This window comes from Branchiostoma belcheri, unplaced genomic scaffold (genome assembly GCF_001625305.1).
Source record: "Branchiostoma belcheri isolate BF01 breed outbred unplaced genomic scaffold, Haploidv18h27 scaffold26, whole genome shotgun sequence".
In the NCBI taxonomy this organism is placed as follows: domain Eukaryota; kingdom Metazoa; phylum Chordata; class Leptocardii; order Amphioxiformes; family Branchiostomatidae; genus Branchiostoma; species Branchiostoma belcheri.
In genome coordinates, this window is record NW_017803865.1 from 779,488 (window position 1) to 803,092 (window position 23,605).

General features: G+C 38.6%; 1 protein-coding gene across 9 annotated transcripts in view; it reads right to left on the minus strand.

Moving 5' to 3' along the window:
* Positions 1 to 290: 290 nt before the first annotated feature.
* Positions 291 to 23,605, minus strand: part of LOC109471843 (protein unc-13 homolog B-like) — a 32,083-nt gene continuing 8,768 nt past the window's right edge. The window contains exons 7-46 of one of the 9 annotated variants that reach the window (XM_019771228.1): positions 20,406 to 20,529; positions 20,110 to 20,180; positions 19,837 to 19,891; positions 19,365 to 19,599; positions 18,513 to 18,632; positions 17,953 to 18,163; positions 17,699 to 17,763; positions 17,393 to 17,477; positions 16,325 to 16,330; positions 15,839 to 15,916; positions 15,293 to 15,512; positions 15,042 to 15,165; positions 14,745 to 14,851; positions 14,267 to 14,408; positions 13,914 to 13,955; positions 13,596 to 13,723; positions 13,254 to 13,369; positions 12,934 to 12,996; positions 12,572 to 12,669; positions 12,031 to 12,181; positions 11,679 to 11,747; positions 11,309 to 11,398; positions 10,904 to 11,169; positions 10,636 to 10,721; positions 10,215 to 10,341; positions 9,865 to 9,961; positions 9,545 to 9,688; positions 9,242 to 9,319; positions 8,689 to 8,766; positions 8,368 to 8,456; positions 8,043 to 8,204; positions 7,617 to 7,740; positions 7,090 to 7,122; positions 6,396 to 6,455; positions 5,783 to 5,857; positions 5,342 to 5,419; positions 4,805 to 4,952; positions 4,447 to 4,542; positions 4,113 to 4,272; positions 291 to 3,757 (exon numbers count right to left, since the gene is read on the minus strand). In XM_019771228.1, coding sequence (XP_019626787.1) covers positions 3,472 to 3,757; positions 4,113 to 4,272; positions 4,447 to 4,542; positions 4,805 to 4,952; positions 5,342 to 5,419; positions 5,783 to 5,857; positions 6,396 to 6,455; positions 7,090 to 7,122; positions 7,617 to 7,740; positions 8,043 to 8,204; positions 8,368 to 8,456; positions 8,689 to 8,766; positions 9,242 to 9,319; positions 9,545 to 9,688; positions 9,865 to 9,961; positions 10,215 to 10,341; positions 10,636 to 10,721; positions 10,904 to 11,169; positions 11,309 to 11,398; positions 11,679 to 11,747; positions 12,031 to 12,181; positions 12,572 to 12,669; positions 12,934 to 12,996; positions 13,254 to 13,369; positions 13,596 to 13,723; positions 13,914 to 13,955; positions 14,267 to 14,408; positions 14,745 to 14,851; positions 15,042 to 15,165; positions 15,293 to 15,512; positions 15,839 to 15,916; positions 16,325 to 16,330; positions 17,393 to 17,477; positions 17,699 to 17,763; positions 17,953 to 18,163; positions 18,513 to 18,632; positions 19,365 to 19,599; positions 19,837 to 19,891; positions 20,110 to 20,180; positions 20,406 to 20,529 — 4,587 coding nt within the window. In that variant the 3' untranslated portion in view covers positions 291 to 3,471. Of the gene's footprint in view, positions 3,758 to 4,112; positions 4,273 to 4,446; positions 4,543 to 4,804; positions 4,953 to 5,341; positions 5,420 to 5,782; positions 5,858 to 6,395; positions 6,456 to 7,089; positions 7,123 to 7,616; positions 7,741 to 8,042; positions 8,205 to 8,367; positions 8,457 to 8,688; positions 8,767 to 9,241; positions 9,320 to 9,544; positions 9,689 to 9,864; positions 9,962 to 10,214; positions 10,342 to 10,635; positions 10,722 to 10,903; positions 11,170 to 11,308; positions 11,399 to 11,678; positions 11,748 to 12,030; positions 12,182 to 12,571; positions 12,670 to 12,933; positions 12,997 to 13,253; positions 13,370 to 13,595; positions 13,724 to 13,913; positions 13,956 to 14,266; positions 14,409 to 14,744; positions 14,852 to 15,041; positions 15,166 to 15,292; positions 15,513 to 15,838; positions 15,917 to 16,324; positions 16,331 to 17,392; positions 17,478 to 17,698; positions 17,764 to 17,952; positions 18,164 to 18,512; positions 18,744 to 19,364; positions 19,600 to 19,836; positions 19,892 to 20,109; positions 20,181 to 20,405; positions 20,530 to 23,605 lie in introns of all 9 variants that reach the window. The other 8 variants (XM_019771223.1, XM_019771231.1, XM_019771224.1 and 5 more) reach the window with 8 other exon arrangements.

Consider the following 23,605-nt stretch of genomic DNA (forward strand, 5'->3'; position numbering starts at 1 on the left):
TGTAAGGTGCGGTTTCCCACCGCTATGTCGCCAAGCGTGGCTCGGAGGAGTCCAATTTGCAATTAATAATCATATTTCACCCATATCATAGTATGGGTGAAAGGTACTGTTGTCCTCAGGTTTCTTCTTGTTGTTGTTGTTCTTATTCTCTTGCCATTAAATGGATTCAATTTCTTAATTTTTTGGCCATTGTTTTGGAGAAATACCCTCAGGCGTTTTTGTATTTATTTTTTTATCTATACAGGCTTTTAAAGTGGGGGTGCAATAAAGAACAGGACTTGGAGTATTGGATATTTAAAATTTGTTTTACTTTTAATCGATCAATTCAATATTCAGACTGTGGTAATAATACAAGGATTGTAGACGCCCTCTTCTGTCTTTTTACTAAAATGATACAACAAAGTAATAAAAGAAGAAACACATCAATATGGTCCTTTGTCACAAGTAGGTCCCCTCAAAGAATCATAAAATTGCACAGAATTTTTATAGGCTACTACAGATATGACGATTATTTGAATATTAAATGAATTTAGCTATTTACATATTCCTTTGCTGGAAATATTGGATCATTGAAGTATTAAAGCAAAATTTCAATGTTCATAGAATTCAAAAGCATACATATACACATGGTTCACACACTATCCACAATACACTGACATGTATACTATCTCAGCACTGTCTAAATACACAATTCACATACACAGATTAGCTAGAGCCATATAGAATACTACTATACCATCTACAACATGACATAACTCCATTTAGTCTCAATTGACATACAATGATAATCTTTTTTTCTTCATAGGATATCTCTGTGGCATACAAAAACAGGGTCATTGATTGCAAGACAACAAGCCATGCTAAAATGAGTGCTAAAGTCTACGCCATGCATTTTACTGGAGTCTGTACTGGCATCACATTTTGTTTTAGCAAGCCATTGTTTCTTGATGGTACAAACATTCATAGTTACTAGTGCTAGTAATAAAAGTTCCTTGGATTCCAATTCTATACAGCCTTTGTGTCCACATCAGAAGAAGTCGGTTCCTAAAATCACGATGGTTTTGAAGAGAAGCTTGAACATGCCATAGTAACAGCCACACTGCATAGAAAAGTTAACTACACTTGTTTCAAATTCTCCTTCATGTCCGTCTGATTTCTCCTGTGTAGATAACCCTACAGCCCCTGACGCTCCATGGTACATTTCCCAGTGGTAACAATACTCTAGTTTGGCAGTGGTCAGGCTAACAACTATGAAGACCAGCTTTCACAGTTTTCTCTCCTTATTGTACCAGTGCCTTTCTATCACAAGAACTGGAAACACGATATAGGCAATCTCTCGCTTTCCATGTTCTTAAGTTACAGGCATCAGGTATGTATAAGTCTATACAGTCACTATGATAGCTCTACCTTGCAACTCTTCACTAATATGTTGTTTTTTTTGTCATCTTATACCAAATGTAAAACAAGATTAAGCATGGATTCTACTAACAATACAAAGAGGAGAATCTTGAATACAATAACAAAATACTTCAGGGTGAAAAAGAAGAAAGTTGCAATTTACAAAATCTAGATTCCCTATATTCTGCAATATGTACACTGCTCTACCTTATCTTATGATACAGGGAGAAAAAAAAGGGCGAGTATAATTAAAGGAAAGGAAGGGCAGTTCATCCTGTAAACAATGGCTGGTTGTGTTACAGTTTTACACCAAAAATGAACTGGTAATGTCTGTCCAGACTTGGGTACATCCCTATGCTCTAACAAACCAAGGACACACAGGGTATGTGGCTGCATCAGCTACATGTAGGACAGAATTGCCAAAACAGAAATTATTTGATATTGTATTGAGATTAGACCTCACTATTTCTGTCAATAGCAAAATCATCAATTCACAAGGCATGGACATTCAAATTCTTTTCTATCGACAAGCCCTTTTTCCACAAATACTTCTGTGTCCATACCTTCATCTACACAATGTACAGGTGCAGGGCCAACAGGAGTTGGTCCTGCCTACATAGCAACAATTAAAGCATGGCAATGAGAAAGTTGCACTTGTGATGATTTGGGTAAAACAATCAGCTGTTTACCTTAATTTTTACAATGTTGATAACTGTTGATTACTGCTGAGTACAAAGCAGTTAGTCAGTCCACTGTGTCTAGTAGAAAAGTAATCTCACATGGTCTTGGACCTCAAAAACTACCAACAAAGACGTATCAACAAAGCAAATAATCATCTACAGATTTTTTCCACATATACATCATCTGAATACCCCATTCAAATGGTAGGTAATTATGAGACAATTATTAAACAATGAACACTGCCTCTTCCACTCAGCTGCATAGATTGTTGAGGAAGAAATTTAGTAAGAAACAGTTGAACACAATATGTTTTCACATACCATGCTGCTTTGGTCAGCTCAAACTTCCCGGTAGTGTCCATGACGACTTAGTACATGTACAGGATATAGAGCACTGCCCACTGCCTGACACTAGTTACCACCAATAGGTCAGAAGTCAGGTGTAACCCACATTGCAGAAGCCTTAGATGCCCCTAGAATGGCTACACATGTACATGTACTAGTATATCAATCAAATATTCGGAAATGTTCAATGGATATACAAAGTAGCATAAGTGCCTAGCAGCCCCATGTAACATGTAATTGAGAGCATTTACCTGTATCTCAGGTCTCCATTACATGTACAGGCATGGATCTTCTAATACTGCAATGTCATGTCCACCATCCCTCTCTTACATGTGTGTATGAGGAAACTGAAGGGGGGTTATGCATATCATACAAGGTACAAAATCTGACTGCATGCACAAAGCATTGCTCTGGTAAGGGTAGACCAAATACATGAATAGCAAGTTACATTATCAGCAATGATTGGAATCTGGAATGAATACCTTATTCAAATAAGGTCAGGGTTAAATAAATTAGCAGTACCAGTATTCCAATCTGATCCTGGCTTATGGTATCATACATTGTAAAAATGTACTTTGGTAATAGTATTGTACCTTGTAATTACAGTTACAATCATAACCCAGTTACTGAGTTTGCTTGTCATATTGTAAATCAGTGTTGTAAGATATTTCCTTTTAAAACATCTGGAATTAATGCAGTTTCTGGTCTTGCTTCAGTCAAGTATATATACAGGAACAACTTGCAATTCCATTCTTTTGTTTGCCCTTTGTCAAAGAAACCTAAGATAGGGTAGATAGGGATTTCTGCAATGGATGTTTGAGGTATGGATGCTGGGTTGGACTTATGTTTGGGCTTTAGCTTTAGTGACGTTTGGTACAGAGACATTCGGTAGGCTGACGTTTGGCATACCAATGCTCTGAACACTCACATTTGGCATGTTAACATCAGGGACGTTGACACTTGGCATATTGATGGCTGACATGTTGACATTGGACATGTCCACTTTAGGCATGTTGACGTTGGACATGTCCACCTTGGGCACATAAGCTCAACCCAGCTCCATATCTGATCTGGTCTCTGATTTGAGCTTGACAAACTCTTTTGCGACTTCGTCATTGGACCTCTGTGATAGGATGCGTAATATTGTCCAGCCTGTTTCGTCAAGGTGCACGTTCCTTCCCAGGGCGCACCAGCACGCACAGCTGCCAGCTTCAACGATATCGCGCAACTGCATGACAGCGACGCCAATCAGACGATCCTCACGGGCAAAGCAGTAGTCCTTCACACAGATGTGGAGTTCAAAGGCATCAGGCTCATCCTCATTACCAAGGATGCTACAGATAAAAAAATTTGTCAATTTAAGACATGCATACAACACATGTACCACCATAAGTGATGATACATGTTAGGCATAAGTGACATGAGTGATGATGTTGGTGTGTGGTAATGAGGATGTTATACATACTTTTGAGTGAATTTCTGAGCAAATGTCTGCGCTGATTTAACAATGGTTATGATAAGGTAAAAAAAAAAGTATTCAGTGTAAAACCTTTTCTGACTAGCGTGGATGATGTTTCAATTTAGCTTTCTTTCCAATAAACATCCTTAAGCAATTCTTCAGTACTGTGAAATCTTGGCTTCCCATAAATTTTACAAAAAAACACTAAGGAAAAGCAATTGACTACTTACAAATGAAAGGTCTCGTTATATTTTGGAGACCAGTTATTGCTCTTTGATCTAGTAGAGTGCTTCCGCCTTTCGTCACTCAGGTGCGGGCCAATCAAGTTCACCTCCACAAAGGGTCGAAACATGCCTGTTGTCTGCCACTTCAGGTCATTGGCCGCAACAACTGGGGGAAGAGTTAGTCAAATTAGTTCAGCACTAATCACAGTAATTGAACGTTACACTGTCAAAGACATAGAGGTCAAAATGAACCAGTTTACATTTTGGTGAAATAAAATCTTAGACGTGCCATAACAGAGTTACAGATCTAGATATCTTAATAACCCTGGACAGCTCCTACCTTTGACAGTGACTTTGTGTTCTCCTGTTCCTGGGTGGGTGAACAGGTCCACCTGGATCGACACTTCACCCTGGGGATCGTCTACACTTGGCTGGTCTGTGGAGAAAATGTTGGCATTCTCAGGAATATACAGTGTGTGTCTTACAATGTATGTCTTACAGCACAGCACAGCATTGCCATTAGGATTACATATATCAAAGTTACTAGCCAAGCACATTGCCTCATATGGTCAAGAACTAATAAGAAGAAGAAGCAGAATAGTGTCTGATTGGCTATAGTTGGAGGCTGTTAGGCCAAAGCCATTGCATAATACAAGCAGCAGGCCTTGCAGAGGAGGATAGGGCAGGGAATGCTGTACCTTGCTGAGTCTGAGTCTGCACAAACGTCTTGATGAGAGTGTCTGTGGTTTGGGTGTATAGGGAGAGTGCATATTTCAGAGACTGCAGGTCTGGGGATCTCTCCAGGAAAGTCTTCTTAAGGCCATTCCCACTGGCATGAAAATATTGCTGGAAGAAAAAGGAAATTTTTTACTTAAGAGAATACTTTTTACTTTTACACAGGATTACATACTGCAGGGACTACTAGGACAATTTGCCAGTTTGAAAATACACCCATGCACATATCCGTCTTTAGTACATGTGATTTCATTGTTCGAGATGAACAAATTGGAATATTAAAGTAGGAAAAACATGCCATACATGTAAGTTACCAACAGAGCTTGCTGAAAAGCAAACTATCCCAAATTTGGGGCCCATTATTCCTTAATAATTGAACATGCAAACTTAGATTTCCTAATATTCTGCTGTTAAGAAAAAAAATAAAGAGGCAAACTCCTTTAAAATTCATTACCTAACTTATAACTTAGTAAGATATCAATGAATGGTTTGGTCTGTACCTTAATTGTGTCCAGAGCACTGTCCAGAACAGCACACTGCCTGGGGCTAAGGTTCTTGGCATCTTCCTGGTTCATGTCCTGTTGAAGAGAACAGAATGTTATACTGTACTAGAAAGCTAATACCTGCAAAACTCTATCTCAAAATTCTTTAACACTGTTTCTTCATGCTTTCAGTATACATGCAGATTTACCACTACAGCATGATTCATGAAGAGATGCTGTATTACAGGTTAAATGTTAATGACAGGCCACCGGAAAGATATATTATGTATAATACACAGCACTGGTACAATTTTGTAAAGACACTGATTGGTATCATCAGTTAGTCCTAAAATGTAAGACCTCAGCTTGAACCTTGTTTCAGAGAAGAGTTGTTGTTACTTGTGTTAGTGCCCATCCAACAGTGGCCACAGACACCAGCATTGGAATATGTGTACTCACTCTTAATATGTGAAACTTGGCAAAGGTAAGCTGCTCTTGACTTAAAGTTTCAAGATCAAGCTTCTTTCTGATTTTCTGAAGAATACCATGTAGAATACTAAGATCACATGCATATGCACGATACTGACACTTGACATTGTTCATCATCTTGGCAGTGATAAAAATAGAAAATAGCAAGATTTTCCCAGCCTGAAACTTCTAGGAGTAATGTCTATCCTACGGTTTGGATAAAACTTAACCACTTCTCCAGGTCCAGTCTTTCAAATGTATGCCCTACGGCTAATGTGCTATACATTTGTACACTGCCACCATTACATTTAAGGAAAGAACCAGACATAAAAAATAAATATGAGGGTAGAGTTGTTGATGATTACAGGTACTATCACATAGCTTTCTGTGAAGTTTCCTCTAACAATAGTTCTAACAACTTGAAGACATTTTGGTGTCAACCCAAAGGGATAAAAAATGGCGTATTAGACTACTCTATCTTTGAATCTTAACCTACTCATCATGCATGAGATACTTAACAACCCACAACACCAAGTTAATACAGCTGGAATGCATGCATGCAGTCATTGTACATGTCATGCAGACACCATGCCAGGAGCTCTACCTGCTTGAACTGCGAGAAATGAGCAAGTTCCTTGGCCGCAGACAGAATTAACTGTGAACCCTGTCCGCAGACATAGAATAAAGGAGAGAGAGTAATGTTTATATCCTGGATTATCTTCAGGTTTTCATACACTACAAGGAAACATACATAAACAACACAAACATGTAACATCCACAGAGCATGGTGGCTCTGCCATATTGTGTTCTAGATGGTCACAGGAAGCCTTTCTTTACTTTCAAAGCCCTTATTCCGATGACATACATGTACTTTCTCCAACAAAACATCTAACGGCAAAAAAACATCCAACTTGGTCCATCTTATATCTAAAGTAGAACATACGTCTTAGCTTATTATATCAACAAAAAATATGATCCCCTTCATAATCAAAGTAGAAAGAATACATCCATAGCAACAGTGTTCATTAACTACAAGGTGCTCTGTATAACTCTACACACAGAGTAGTTAGCGACCATCTTGCAAGGGTAACAATTTAAAAAAATCTCCAGACCCCTTAGAAATTCAATATAAAAACTACAGTGTAACAGTTTTCTGTGCACTACTTGATTTTTCTTCTGTCAATGCTTTTATACAGATCTTTTCATACTATATCAATATCATCAGCATCACATCACAAAACTGAAATAATGTACACAAACATGAAGACAAAACAACCACTTTTGTACAGTAACATTACCTCTTCAACCTGGTGTAGGTATTGCCCAATTTTCTACAGAAGCATGTAACAAAGACACATCCATTAGGGATGGCATAGTTGGAAATAGCTCATTCTGATTGCTGTAGGGATATGTGTAAAAGATAAACTAGCATGCAAAAGTTGCCCATAAATCCTGGCTGTTTCATACATGTAAATGCACCTGTAGTATTTTTTTGCTTTAAAAGTGCCTTTAATTACTAATAAAAGAAACAATTATTCAAACAATCTTCAACATATATCAGTGCCTGCCCAGTATCTACAATTAATATAATATTGGTCTCTTTAGACTAATTTCTGTCATTGAGTGCTAGCAGACTCAGAGGCGCAAATACGAGATCCAAGCACAGAAATGTATCTGGACAGTGTGACCAGTGCAAAAACTAATCACAACAATCTACATATTGTTGGTAGACAAAAAACACACAGTATGAAGGAGAGGTTTTGATGGTACAGCAAGGTGCACTTTTTAGTGTGTGTCAAAAAATAGAGATAACCTGGATACTTACACTAATGTCTGTGAGAGGTGGCAGAACGACAGTCTTCTCCATGGTGTTCATGACAATCCTCCATAGCTCTTTTAGGATTCTCTTCAGGACTGTCTTCTCACAGACCTTGGCAAAGAGTGTCAAACTGTACAGAACACAGAAGATGTGCTTAAGGATTAAATGTATTTACAATACATACAGTGTACAGCCCAATAAGTTGTCTATCTTAAGTTACACCAATGTGATGACCTGTATCACTCGTGACCTGAAAATTTGAGGATCTGGAAAATGTATCAAATGACCTTTTTTAAATTACAGCAAAGCTTTCTTCAAAGACTTCTTGAGGTGGACTTTTTCTACAAACTTTGAATCTACATCACTCACATGCATCTGCAAATCATTTTTTGAAGAAAATATCAGAGAACTGACAAATCAAAGTGTACTAACTTTTTATCCAACAGGTCCATGAGAGGTTTGATGACGACATCAGCTTCTTGGGCGACGTTATTTCTGGCGCTTGGTTGGTTGAGAGAAACATTTCCTGCTCCTTTGATCTTGCTGAGTTGATTACCCATACTCACAACAGCCTCCTTTATCTGGGGCTCAAGACTAGAAAAATACACAGAAATAAGGCTAAGTTGGTCTGAATTGCTTATTGTACCTAATCATTAAAAAAATACAAGCATCTGTAACATTTTTCTTGTCAAATTAAAAGGAAAAAGTTTTCAGTAAGTTAAGCTAGATTCAGACACGCCAATTTTCAGAAGCTCACCTGTTGGCAAACACCTGGCTGAGTTCATCCAGCACGTTGTTGAGCTTCACCTGGAGTTCTTTTAGAATATCACCTGCCTCCGGGTCCAGCTGGGAATAATCAACACACAGACTTTTCATACAGAACAAGTACAAAATGGAGTCATGGAGAAATCCAACTTCTGCTACCTACAAGACAGCACAGCCATGTTACCTATCACTTGATAGTCTAGCTAATACATATCACTATATAGTCTAGCTAATACAAAATGTACAATTATAAAAAGAACTTGATACTTTTGACTGACAAGACACAACCTTATCCCAGAGGTCTGTTCCATACCTTATCACCACCCATGGACTCAAAGACCTTCTCCAGCTGAACTCTGAGCTGCTGAATGTTGTTCATCAGGACACATGCCTGCAGAAACAACCAAAAATCAAATGTTACAGTGACGATTCGGGAAAAGCCTGATGTCCATTGTGTCTTATAACAGTTATAACAGACCCACAACAGTTCTTGTGACAGTGTTTCAGCACCAGGGACAGACACACACGTTTTTGTGACATTGTTTCAGCACCAGGGACAGATCCAAAACAGTTCTTGTAACAGTGTTTCAGTACAAGGGCAGATCCACAACAGTTCTTGCTACATTGTTTCAGTACTACAACAGTTCTTGTGACCGTGTTTCAGCACCCGGGACAGGCCCACAACAGTTCTTGTGACAGTGTTTCAGCACCCGGGACAGGCCCACAACAGTTCTTGTAACATGTAAGATTCTCAAAGTTACTTCTAGAACTGAGCTGCTCTATGTGTTTCATTACTTATGCAGCATGGCATACAATTAATGAAATGTTTTTTTTTTCTTCTTCTACATGAATAGATTGCTGGTCACCTTTTTCTCTTCTGCACAGTACTGGTCAAACTCCTTCTGCACAATGTTAGCGTACTCCAGCAATACAGTGTTGACAGTCTGGAAAAGATAGACAATTCATCAGTCAATGTCCCATAGTATTACAGGGTGTAGTCATAGTGCTATACATGTACAATGACAGATAATGTAATCTTGTACACTACATGTACTACATGTATCTTTTATTTGTACATAACTACAAGCTAATAGCTACAATTTAATCTGGAATCATTGGCCATAGCACACTTCAAACATGAAGTTAAAAAAGAAAACAACTGTACTCACAGCAGCAAACCTCTTCATGTAATGCTTGGTCACTTCTGGGTCTGGACATTCTAGCTTTTTGATGATGTCAAAACTCTGGTTCAGTTGAGTGAACACATCCACCACAGAGCAGGAGAATAACGCATGCTCCGAGCTTTGTTGGAACTAGAACGGTAGAGATGGTACATGTAGATTGATTAATCATCTCAACCTTATGACAACCAAACCTGGTAAAATCATTAGATCTGTCTAAAGCTTGATAGATTTCAATGATGATAACTGTAGAATTTTGCTGTGGTCTGGTCTATGATCTTTTACTGCTGCAGTGTAGCCTAACTCACCCCATCCTTTCTGTCCCTGTCCAGTGCACCATGTAAGAACTCCAGGGACACCTTGTCATTCTCTGTCAGCCAGAGCAGCACAAATGGTTCAAACCACCTGAAACAACAACAGGAACTATCAGGCACACTGAAAAAGAATTATTTGATTGTCTTTACCTTAAGATTACTACCTACATGTACGTCTGCAGACATCTTTCTGTTCTCATTAAAAAGATTTGGAGAGATTAAAATTTTGGTGTGTCTGATACATGTCCAGTACATGTATCATTAAGGCATAAACACATTTAGGCAAGACAACCCGAGGAAGCAATTGGAGCACATATAGAGGAAACATGACTGCTCTTCTGTACCTGGGATATTCTGGAACTGTTCCCTTGTAAGGAGGCACCTTGGCTACATACTCATTGTAAAGCCACTTGACTCTGAAGTGCAGGTTCATATAGTCTGTTACTGGACACAACCTGTGCTGATCGTGCTCTGCAAGTAAAAGAATACGTTAAGTTTGTATTTATATGTAGTAGTTGTACCTTTGTAAATATGAGGTATATAATAGACAATGACTGACATTTGTATAAAAAAATACTAATTGTAGTACTTTCTCCTTAGCTGCAAGATTCGTTGAGGTTTTTCCTCAATCATTATGAATAGCACATTGCCAACCCTAGGACAGCATGTAAGATTGTGTCACCTATTAGTAAGTGATATTGAGATCTAACAGTTAACATAGACATACAGATACCACATTTCAAGACTTAGTAATCAAAAGCTTACCCTCCAGAGCAAATTTAATGTCCTGCGAGAACAGCTCCCACATAGTTGCTGCACTCAGCTCACCAACATTCAGCTCTGATGGGAATCTATAGAACATTTGGAGTTGGTTATTGTAAATTTTGTCCTTGGGATTGTCTAGTCATTACTATCCCATCAACTAAGTCCTGGCACTAATGTACATCGTCAAATACTAACCATTTAATGGCTAAAAGTAACACAAAAGACACAATTTATAGATGTTCCCAAGCAGACAGACAGAGCTACTTACTGATTGAGCACCGGTGTGTAACTAGCTTTGTCTTCATCTATTACAGACACAACAAGGTTGATGAGTTTTGTCCAGAAGTCCAGGCTCTTCAGAGATGGACCTCTCTCCTCCAGAGGGACTTTGTCCTTGTCCTTGTCTGGAGCAAACTCTCTCTCATGGAGTTCGTAGCAGTTGTCAAAGATGTACTGATATGTTGACTTCAGGCAGGCTTTCACACACTCTTTCACTACTGTCCCTGCCCGTGGGGGGCTTTGCAGCTCTTGGACCTGACAATGGAATGGCAGCTTAGAGATACAGCTTCAAGTCTTACTGCAAAATACCCAAATACTAGCTATAGGCATGACCTGTCTCTAGTCAAAAGTTCAAATCATATGACTGAAGCTTTAAGTGATGTCAGCCACTAACCTTCATTCTGAAGAAAGTAATACTTGTGAGAAGGTCTACTGTTGACTTCAAATCTCCTAACTTTTCTGGGTTGGAGGCTGGGAAATTATTCTGAAAAGACACAAAATCCATGATAGCTCATGTCGTAGCAAATAAGACTTCAGTAGAGACCTCGATAAACATATTGCTCAATATCAAACTCTGTTCATATAGAAGATATACCCTGAACACACAGCAACCCATATAATGTTCATTGAAAACAATATTTTTAATTCAAAAGGATGATACTCTTTCCATCCATGATGTGAACAACTTTTCTATTATCATGGGAAGGTATCATGTGAGAGTGCCTTGTAGTACATGTATACTGATAAGCAATGGCAGTACTTACCCGGTACATGGAAAGGTCTATTCTGAGCGAGTTGTGCAACTGGTCCAAAAGCTTTACAAATCTCTCTTTCTGGAAATGGAAAAAATTGGAAATTTCAGTCAAAACATGGTCATTATCAACTGAAGGTAAACTTCTCCATGATGGATACAAATAGAACATTTGAGTAGGCAGCCTTGGGTGCATGTCAGGCAATCCAATGAGAGATAGATATTTACAGATCTACAAAAATTCAATATAACATTTTGTTGGGGAGTCAATATAAAACAGAACCTCCATGAATAAATACTTTTGTTCACAAAGTAGCTGCAGCAGCAAAGAAATATCTGGCAGCAGCAGAAGAAACAGTACTTACCCCAAAATTGGAGGCAGCAAACCTGTCACTAGCTGACACATTGGTTGAGGCAGATGTGTGTGCATAGAAAGCATTTATGTTGGCAAGTAGGGTGCTCATGAGTGCTGGCACACCGGGGCACATGTACTTGGAGCACAGGCAAGAGAAATGGCTGCAGAGGGAACAGTGACAGAATTCAAATGAGTCATCATAACTAGTCCTGACATCTAGTGAGCAAACTTATGAAATTGTCTAGTATTATAGGTTGTTAACTAACTTAATGTGTACATATAGTAACAGCAGGCACTGGAGTTTGCCTAATATCCTGCTATGTAGCAAATGTTTGTATGTGGATGTGCATGTGGAGAGTGTGCAAGGTCTCAATACATGCCTCCATTGAACATTACTGCACAGTGGAGTCAAAGCACCAATCTGCATGAGATGTTTGTCCCTATCATGTACAATGCAATATACATACTCATCAGCCAGTACTGGCACATCAAAATGCTAGTATACAACATGGTCATCAGGTGGTTTGCAGACTAACTTAGGGATAACGTACGTCATTGCCTGGTAAATGGACTCAATGCCGTATCTCATGGCGAACTCGTCCACTATCTCCTGGGCAGGTTCATCAAAGTAAATCTTCCAAGCATCATCCTGCAGTTAAGACAAATTAGAGGTTTTGTCTTTAATCTTAATGAATAAAATACAGCAGCAAAAAGGAACAACAATTAATACTGTCAATCATCTGTGCTATGCAAGGTAGATGTTTACACAAAGAAAGTTAACTCAGATCAAGTATGAAAGCTTGCTTAGCAAATGTTTGGCCCAGAACCCTGCTTTGTTAACTGCTAAACATTTCAACATAAAAAGAAGACACTGAACAAGACTCTGAAGATTGGTGAATAAAGTAACACTTACTCCTTTTGCATCAGGTATCTTGTACATCCCACCATTCTTTTCACAGAGATAGTGGAAGAGGTTCTGTTGGAGAGATCAACCAGATTATTAATACATGTCCCAAAGAAACATGGATAGGAATGTAAATGAATTTGGAGTTGTACATTGTAGTTGTAGTTGAGGCTGTCATATTTCCATCTCTAATAAGAATGAATTGGCCTACAGTAATACACAGTCAAACAGCTGGACACAGATAAAAAAAAGACAATGACTAGATACAAAAAAATATATACAGAAGGTCAATAAAAAGGTACAATGATTCCTAATGCAGGCATGCTTACCTCATGTAGGCATGTGTACTGTGCATAGTAAGATGCCACTTTCTCCTCTCCCTTGATTTCCACACTAATACGTAACCTGATTGCTCCTGATACTGAAGATCGATCTGTTCTCTTGTCTACAAAGGAAAAAAAGTTGCTATTTTAGTACCGGGGGTAAGAGCATAATGTTGGAATAGTATAGAATTATAACAGAATGGCACTTCATTAGACAGTGCAATTTTCCAACATTACAATCCTTATATTTGAATCTGTGCTTCATCTAGGGAAACTTTTTTTACTGTTTACTTAACTCTGGAAAATTCATGTAAGAGCATGTATATCATCTTAAGTCTTCTTCCTTACCTAAGTTGTACCAAACGTCCATCTCTCCACTGAGAGTTCGGACTTCTATGATAGTTTGGCCAAGAAAGTCATCTGATTCTCTACTAAGCTTCTGCTTCAACTTGGACTTGAAGTCATCGTCTTCGTCCCTGTAACAGATTGAGAACAACAGTGGGATCATCTAGCATATATCATCTAGTAACTATGTCCTGGAACAAACAGTATTTGCAAAGTCTTTGTTTTAGAAAAAGTCAACACTGAATCATACATTTTGATGAATCTGATGAAACAAAACAATGCAAGTCAGCTAATGGGACTAAGGAAAGCAGAGATACTTACCATACTCGGACTTTGATTCTATCAGATGAATTATGGCACTCACTGCAGGAGAAAGAGAAAATTGGTATCACAATAGATGGATTTTAACAGCTCACTGCCAGACAATCTTTAACATTGGCTACTCTACCAACTACACCTAAAGGTGACTTCGATGCAGTATAATTAATTACTTGTAACACACAATCACAACTTTCCGTGACACTGTTTCGTTCACAGTTTCTACTCTTCGTAGCACCTGCTAGGATTTGAGGAAAATCAGAATAAATCACAACCATAAATGCACATTGCACAAGGTATAAACACCTTGTATTATGTTTTCTAACAATCATAACTTAAGTTTATCTAGCACTTACAAGTAAAACTTCTCGTCCCAGACAGGGTTCAGGTCCTGTATTACTGTTCTCGTTCTCTTCTTGACTCTGCCAACTTGCACTGTCACATATGGATCACTGGTCCCAGTTTTGTCTTTTGGACAGAGGCCCTGGGCACTCACCACTGGAGAGAAAGATTAAATTGTTTGATCTCCTCTTTGCCTTATGTTTACTTTGAAACTATTTTCTAAAAAGTTCCTTCTAAAAGTCCCTTTTCCAGACTCTCAGAAGGACATCTCTCAAATTGGCATATCTTGTAGGCTGGAAACAGAAGGTAGACATCATTGCATTTTTTTTATGGTCTGAATCTTCCCATTTTGATCAATTTTGTTCTGTCTATTCTAAAAGCTATTTAAGTACATTCAAAACATTTTGGCCATACAGACCTACTGCACACCCATCTAGTCAAAATAATCTTTCACAGTCACAACATTCTATGCTGGAACACTATGCTCCCTACCTGATATCGCTAGTTTAGCTGACCACTTGGATGTCCCATCCAGAACACTCTGCTTCACTGCCTTCATGTGTCCTGCATGGGAGGTCTTGTCTACACTAAAAACTTCCCTGAAACAAAAAGTACATTTCATTACCATAATTTATCACTTTGTGATAATTGTATGAAACATTATAAGCTATCCATCTATGGATTTGTAGGGGCTCTTGTATTCTTGCCTGGACTGTACACGCTAAAAGCAGTACTTTCAAACCTGTTCTTGTTATGTAATTGATATGTAAAGCTGGCTGGTTTTCTTACTTGATCAGCTCAAAAATCTCAGGTTTGTTTCTCTCCCTAATTTTCATCCTGTCCCTCATGGCTGAGATGATGTTTTGTGTCTTGTCTTCTGCTCCGTGCTTTGAGCTCGCTTTTTCTGCCGCACCTGGAAAAAAGGTAACCTGAAAGTTTACACATTGCTTACAGGGAATCATGGAAACATTGAGGGACAGACAGATGCGAGAAAAACAATATTCACTCCTTTGGGATGAACAATCAAAATCAGATCTCACGTTGTAAGCAGTCTGCATTCAGAAGGTCCTTGCACTTCTCGTGGCACTTGACCCCACACTCGGTACAGCGGACCCCTTGCCTGGCGATCCCCCACAGGAGCCCCTCACACTCGTAACAGTAGGTCGGAGTTGTCGCCGTCCACATCTCAAAGTTGTGAGGAGTGGTGCTGGAGATGGGGTAGATCAAGGCCTGCAAAGTCTTCTTATAGACGTGTTGTTTCTAACAGGAAAAAAGGAAAGACTTAGATCAGCACATTATACATTAGAATTAGCATCAATGGCTAGTTATATAAAGATTATCCAAATTTTTTAATAAAAAAATCACCTTTGTATTGCATTGTGATACTTAAGTAAGTACAACCACAAACTTCAACTCAGAGGTACTACAAGTGCATGTACTTGATTTTCACAGTGCTATATGAGCTTGAATTAATTTACACTAGCAAACCTATTCCAAACACCTGTATGAGATGTACCATTACACAGAAAGATGACATATCTAACTTCTTCAAAGGAGATATTATGATGTGATTAAACCAAACTCACCAGTTCCTCATCATTGAGGGATGATCTGGTTGCCATGGCATTGTGGATACCTTGTTGTCGCTTCATTGCCGCCAAGGACTAGAAAATGCATGAAAAAAATTCTTATAAACACCCAGTATGAGCAGTGTAAGTGTCATCAAGACTTTCTCCTTTAAAACGTAACAAGTAACATGTACAAACAAGGCCAGAGCTGTATCAATGATGCACAGTAAGCAAGTGCAGCAGAATATGGCATGAGCTTCCTCAACAGCATGCAAGGAAAATGACATAAACACAGAACAATCTACTATCTGCATTCTTTTAATACCAACTGTTTCTGCCTGTCTAAAACCATTTAGCAATTTAGATTTACCATTTGGCACAGTTATATAGTAAAGCAGTACATACTTAATCATTATCTTTTCTTGGCAACTATTCAACATGCAATCACACCAGTACAGGCACAACAGACATATTTTCACTCCCTTCAAGTTGATATGCACTTACCATTGCCTAGCAAATTCCATGGAAGCAGAGGAGTATGCAGCAAGATTGGGTGCGAAAAGAAAATCAGTAACAACCCAAAGTTCAGACAAAACACGTACAACAAGATAAAAGCTACACAAAACCTACGATGACATTTGTCATAAATGAATAACTGAATAAGCATATGCAAATGAATTTCAATGTAGAACTACTTGTCTCTATCATGTTTCTACTGAGAAACACCAAGAACTGGTTAACACCACATTATACAGACAGACAGACAGACAGACAGATATAAACAGAGGTTCATAGATACAGGAAGGACAAAGTACTGTACTTTTCTACAATGAAAAGTGACAAGACCTTTCTATGGACTAATGTTTCACGTTAGGCATGCTTGATAATAGACAGTGAAACATTGGGAGATTGAGGTGCAGACGAAGATGCTTGTAGGCAGTCTAGGCTTTGTCTATAGGAATTCAACTGCTAAATGAATTCCTGCTACCTAAAGCAGAGGTAACAAAGTGTTTCTCTCTATATAATCATTAAACATGCTCCTTCAACCAAAAGCACCACAATTACTTTTGTGATTTTCACTGTTGAAAAAAAAAAGAAATCTGTTGGTCCTCAAGAAACACACGTTACATGACGATATAATTTAACAACACCCATCTAATAATGTGCATCACCCAAAGAAAGCAATGCAAAATGTGTGCCTTCCCCAATAAGCCAAAGGATGTAGGTACCAGCACAAAACACTTCCGCTCACCAGAGGGTTCCTTCAACTGACATTAGACCAGGAAGAGAAAGACTTAAGTTATTATAGAATGGGTTTGTATTAATACCTTACGTATGTATGGAGTTCTGATCTTGACTAATTATGGAATAATGGGTTTTCACTTCCCACTGCTTACAATTTGAATGGATGAGGCAAAGGAAATACACCTAACAACTTAAAGATGTCTTATAGAGAGTGACTTATCTTTTCACCCTACCTTATCAAGTTTTAGTTTTTCAAATCTTTGACCTACCACTGTATTACCCTATTAGCATCTTAAAAAACAAGAAAGAAACTGGTATGAAACTTACCAATTCACTGACTAAAGGAATGGACTTTTTCCTCTTCATTATTTCTGGCATTGCATCTATATTGCTGTAGAAATGCTCTGCATTTCTGCATTACGAAATAATAGAAGAAATAGATTAATTTAATGCGACGGAAACCAGATAACAATTCCTAAAATATGTATGTTTAGAGTATAACTATTACAGTTCCTAAAGTGTATGCTACAATTATAGAATTCACTTTTCAAATTACAATGTATACATATTGAGACTTCATATTCACCTGTTTAAGTGCATGATTAACTTACTAGGCAAAAAATAAATTCTTACCCCATTGGTAACAGTCCAGACCAGTGGGAGGTTCTCCCCCCTGACTCACGAATTTCAGCTTCTTTCTGCAAAGTGGAAATTATCAAATGCTACACTAAATCATAACTTTCCAAACAGAGTCAGACTTACTGAAATACATTCTTTAATGCTGTCAAAGAAATATGTTCTCAGGACAGCTAAATGCATATAATAAGCAGGGTATTCATGTTCAAATGTTCTAGAGATAGATGTGGCAAACAAAGATGATGACCCACCTCTTGCCTGATCTGCATTCGAACTTTTGCGATGGCGTTCTGCCAGCGAAGTCTGGCCGGCGTGGGGCTCTCGCTGCTCTCCTCCTCTGTCAGTGCCCCATCCTTGTCACTTTCCCGAGGAGACACCGTACTCGGAGGCTGCTCGCTTTCTGCAGTGCTCTGTCTGCTGACAGTTGCTGAAGACATGCGGCTGCCTGTGCCATTCACTGGGCTGAGAGAGATACATTCTGGCCTGAAGATTTAGTACATAAAGTGTGCTTATTTATACCTGTACCTTTTGTATTACTATAAATTATAATGTTAACTGCTATTTTCCATCACATTTACTTTAATTCTGAATATCTAATTGTTTTATGGACACAGCCAGCCAAATACCTAAAAAAAAGAAAGAATGGGTGAGCTTTGCATGCTGTCACCACAAACTGCACTGACTTGTGATGGGAACTGACCTGACATGGTAAGGGCCAGAGGATCAGATCCTGCTCCAGTTCAGTTTTTGTATGGGTTTGAAGTGAAGTACCAGACAGGTCCAGTATGCCTGTCCCACCTCTAGTACTTACCTATCCAGAAGCAATGATTGCCTGCTTCCCACAAGAGACTGCCTGCTGCTGCCCATGGTCTTGTTGGTCTGGGTTGCACGTGGGGCGTGACCAGACTCCTGTCCCTCCCGCGGCAAGCGACTGACAGCGGTATGGAAAGAGCTAGCTTCAGATTCTGTGTCTATGTCACTCCTGGGTACTCCAGTACTGACTGAATTGTAGTTATTGGGCTCTCCGTCCAAGGAATTGTAGCTGAAGGAGGGACAGAACAGAGGAAACAAACTCCCAATCATACGTTCGTATGTGACTGCCCTCCTTATGCAACTGCTCTATTCTTGATAGCAGACAATAAGTCACACCTTGCCTTGCCTTGCCTTCGTACAAAGCTAAACAGAGAGCAGCCACTCTATCACAGGACGGATGCTCACATCACGGTACAATTGGTCCTGAACCACAACATTGCCAACACATTACTTCTTACCCTTTAGTAATAGCTCAACACTCATTAAAATGCTACTGAATGTAAATACCGATAACATAATCATGCAAAATAAACAAATGAGGACAATGTCTTTTAAAGATATCTTCAGTTCACTGTAGTCAAAAAAATAGTTGTAAAAACATTATTTGTGCCTTAAGATAGAAACTAAAGTAAAGTAAATGTGATGGAAAGCTGCATGAGTCTTCCAAATAACATTATTATCTGTACCATTGTACAAAAACATAACCCATCATAAGGCATACTTGGTGTACATTTTTGTAGAGGCAAACCTACATGTACATGTGTGTTGCAAGTGCACTGAAGACAACATGTGCCACAATTGTTCACAAACACTTTTTTTTATAAATAGCATCTTAGACCAATCAACTCACACATCAAAAGCATCATGGTACAGATCGTCCATAGGCTGGAAGTCTTCATTTGGAAGCTGCACGTTCTGTTGTCGTTCTTCCTGAAGAAACACCTCTGGACTTTGGTCTGTAAAACCATCTGGACTATGTGCTTGGTACATATTTCTATACTGATGGACGGAGATGTTGTTCTGTTGGGTGTCATAGGGGACATTTCCATCTGATGTGTAGTCACTATCCACATCATCAGACATAGCTGGAATACAAAACAATCAATCATCAACAAAAATGACTGGAATACAAATGTGAAGATTGTGCTGTCCAATGTAACTGTCAACCGTGCTGAGAAAAGACAAACTGTTTTAGCTACATTGTATTTTAACTACCCGGTATTGATGTGATTCATGTTCTGCAGTAACTGTAGCTTTCACAAAAGTTTGATGCATATAGTCCACATGTAAGCTGTACTGCACATGAGGTTACCCAAACTCACATTGCTGTCCTGGTGGTCTCCCTCTCTGCCGAAGTTCCTCATCAACATTCGGAACCTGAAAAATTTGCATACAACAGTACACTTTGAGGCTTTATTTTAGACTTACGTTGGTTTGTGCTGTTTAATCTCCGATAACAAACTGGATATAACCATATAAAAACTTTTATCAAGTATCACCATTGAACTGATTAAGGTTTTACATTTGATTTAATCCAATGAAGATAAAATTGTTTGATCTTAAGTGACAATAGCCAGTCTCGGTCCTGTTCTTACCTCCTGATCTGTTAGAGTATTGAAAGCCTCAAGCTTCTGTTGCAGGAGGAAGGCCTCCTCATCTGGGATATCTGCAAACATAAGCAGTGCAAGAGTCAAAGATACTGCCATTACTGGACACTGCAAGATTATTTCTTGCCAACTTTCATTGAATCAGGAGTACTAAGTCTTATGGCCCATTTCTCCCTTCACTCTTCAATAAGGTGCAACATTCCTTGAATTATTGTATCATGTTTTACTCTTTTGAAATAAAACTTAATCATCCCCACAGAAGAAATACTAAAAGCCAGTCTTACTGTATGGTACTTCAAAGCGCATATCCAACATGATTTGGTGGTTAGTTGGTGTTTTGGTCCCACTGATGACATCATTCTTCATCAGAACGTCTGCATCCAAACTGTACCAATCTCCTGGCCCCTCCTGCAATAAAACAACTAACTTAAATATCGGCACAGGCCAAATCATATTACAAATACAGTATACCAAAGAATTGAGATATTTTGCAGTTGTGTTGCAATGTGCAAGATAATGACTATAATTTTATGCTATATGTGCATGTAAGATGGTCATCATCTAGAATATTGCTTATCCAGTAGATGGTAACAGAGCCTGAGCAAAATTAGGATGCCTAGAGTGTGATCACATCTGACCAAAGGAGGTAATCAGTATGCCTTACATGTTTGTCCTGCCAAACATGCGTATAAGAGTAGGTGTAACAGAAATTAGATCATAATCATGAGGGATTAGAATGCCATCATATCTGTCCAAATGTATCATGTACAAGCATGGTGTGAATTTCAAGTGGCTACCATTCATCATTCTTGAGATGTCAGACTTCCTCTAAAATCACAATGTGTCTATCAATACAGCTGACTGTACAATTCATATTATTTTATAGATACAGTCTCTGATACACAATTTGTGGCTCTTTTACAGCTAAAAATCTGATTCATTAACCCAAGAAGCAACTATGACTTGTATGACATATAGCACTCTCCCTTCCTTGACAGATGCATAATATGACCTCTTCCTCATGATACATCAATATGTAAGCAACGTTATTACTTTGCAAGAACTCACCCAATCAATTATGAGAAAGGTGAGTTTCATAATGCATGAGTCAGGAATAGATGACCCCCTTTTACAAGCCATAGGATTTTCCAGTATCTAATACCCCATTGGTGCCAAGGCCACCAGTAAATGGTTCTGATATCATAGGGTACTTATTTTCCCCAATGCACAAAAGACCCGGCCAATAAACAACCTAGATATGGGTATGACAGCTCCTACTCCCAAAATTGACCCCAATCACACCTTTTGTGTTGGAGGCAGCCAGATTCTCCTGACCTCAATTAAAATCTGTGACCTCTCCTGGGCTGCTACAAATTCTATCAGCGTTCATTTGGTCACTCACTGCATTTCAGTTATTCCAGGTGCCAAAAAAAACTATTTTTTAAAAGCTATCAAACAGATTCATTCAATTAAGTTGATTATAAGCATAATCAACAAAAAGATAATAATTTTACCATCATGTAGTCTATTACAGTGCAAATTCTATATTTCTTGCCACAAATTTTGTCAATAATGAAAAAATTCAGTCAGTTATTGGCTTATTCAACTGAAAGAACATCTGATTCAGCTATCCTTAGTTTTTTTGTCATTTGATTGCTCTAAATAGGCTCTACAAATTATTTCATCTAGCCCACACACATTTTGGGAAGACATTTCCTGAAGCTCCTAAGTCTAATGCAAAGTGTTTAAAAAAGTTGTTTAATGACAGAAAGATTTATTTCTCATGAATTTTGTTTACGATTAACACACACATGTACATTAAAGCTTCTAGATTACATGGGGTTCAGACATGTTAATCAATCTGATAGTGATGTCTTGATTTATGAGAAATAATATTTGGGGCACTAACATTGCTGCCAACCACAGCCTATCTGTCAAAAGGCGAGACATGAGGAGGGTTCAAACCAAAACCAATGCACATACATGGATGTCATGAATAAAATCAGGTTTGTAATACATGGAATTCCCAATGTATGGTCCACAGTGGTATTGCATAAATTGTTTTTAACGCCAACTTCCAAGTGGCAAAATAAAACAAAACAGATTTCTCTTGAAGGAGCTTGTACTAAACAATTTTCCCTTTCATTTTTGTACCTTTACAATCTGATGTACTGCAGTTTCCCCTTTCATAAACCTTCACAACATAAACCCACAAGATTTATGGTCTGAACGGACTGAAGCCAAACCAGGGCACAAAACCCTTTAATGGGCCTCTATCAAGAATGAGCCCAGGTCTGGTGGTGTGGAGTCCTGGCACCTGAGCACACATCACAGTCCAAAGTTCAAACATGAAGGTGTGACACTTGATTATGTAAGACTTTCAAAGAACCTGTCAGTGAGTAAAACGGTGTGGGTCTCAGGAGACACCAGGCCATGCCAATATGCCACTGTCCTGGCATAATTACATGATTATGAAAATTTATTTATGACATCACTATAATTCATTTGGTATTTACCAAAAAAGGCCACTGGCAAGAAAACACAAAACGGCTACACAAGAATACTAGTATACCATTACGTGCCTTAGTAAGTTTATGAATAATGTACATTATAAATATGGCTGCTACATCATGTGCCTACAGCTAGCTTCTTTGGTGCCCACTAAATTATGTAGATTGGGAGCTTATGGCATAACATATAAAAATGTGCATCATACAGCAAAACGTGCACTTGATACAATGGGACTATTATGGGAGACATATTACAAGGCAAGAAAGACCATTTGATAATTCTCGTCCTGTTGACTTATAATCCATGGTTTCCATTTCCATTTTGCTGGAGGCAGTGGGTTGAGTAATTCATGTTTGCCTTACTTAATTCAACCACGTAGGGATAATGTTGGCCCGCAGCAAGGCCAGGAGAGATATTATTTCTAAGAAATCATGTACAGTAGCCAAGCTATATACAGGCTGATCTAGTGTAAGTGATCATAATAGACAAATCTATAACTGACTCCTGCCAGGTCTTATTTATCTATCTGTTCATGTTATTCAATAGAATCTCATTAAATCAAATCCCAGGGGAAAAGGTTTCCATTTCCAGGCAAGCAGAGCTTCCTGTGATTTAGGATTGACCACTTCATGCAATCTCTGTGACAGCAACATGTATCTAAGGTAGCCTGATATGCATGGGTATGAATAGGGAACATTATTCATAATGTGCAATTTGTATTTCAAAGATTTGCCAGATATTGCCTGAATTGCGCCGCATTTCTTAGGGGGAGGAAAATCCCCAAATTGCCAATCCTCAAACATTTCACATTTCATATCCTTTGAGGAAGAATGGTGAACGCAATTTAGGGCTTTCCATGGCTCAGGACATGTTACATATTTGCTCAGCGAATTTCAAAGTACATGTACATGTTGTAACGGTTACACTAACTTACAGACAAGAACCCCTACTGGTTAAGTAGAACGCTAAGTGT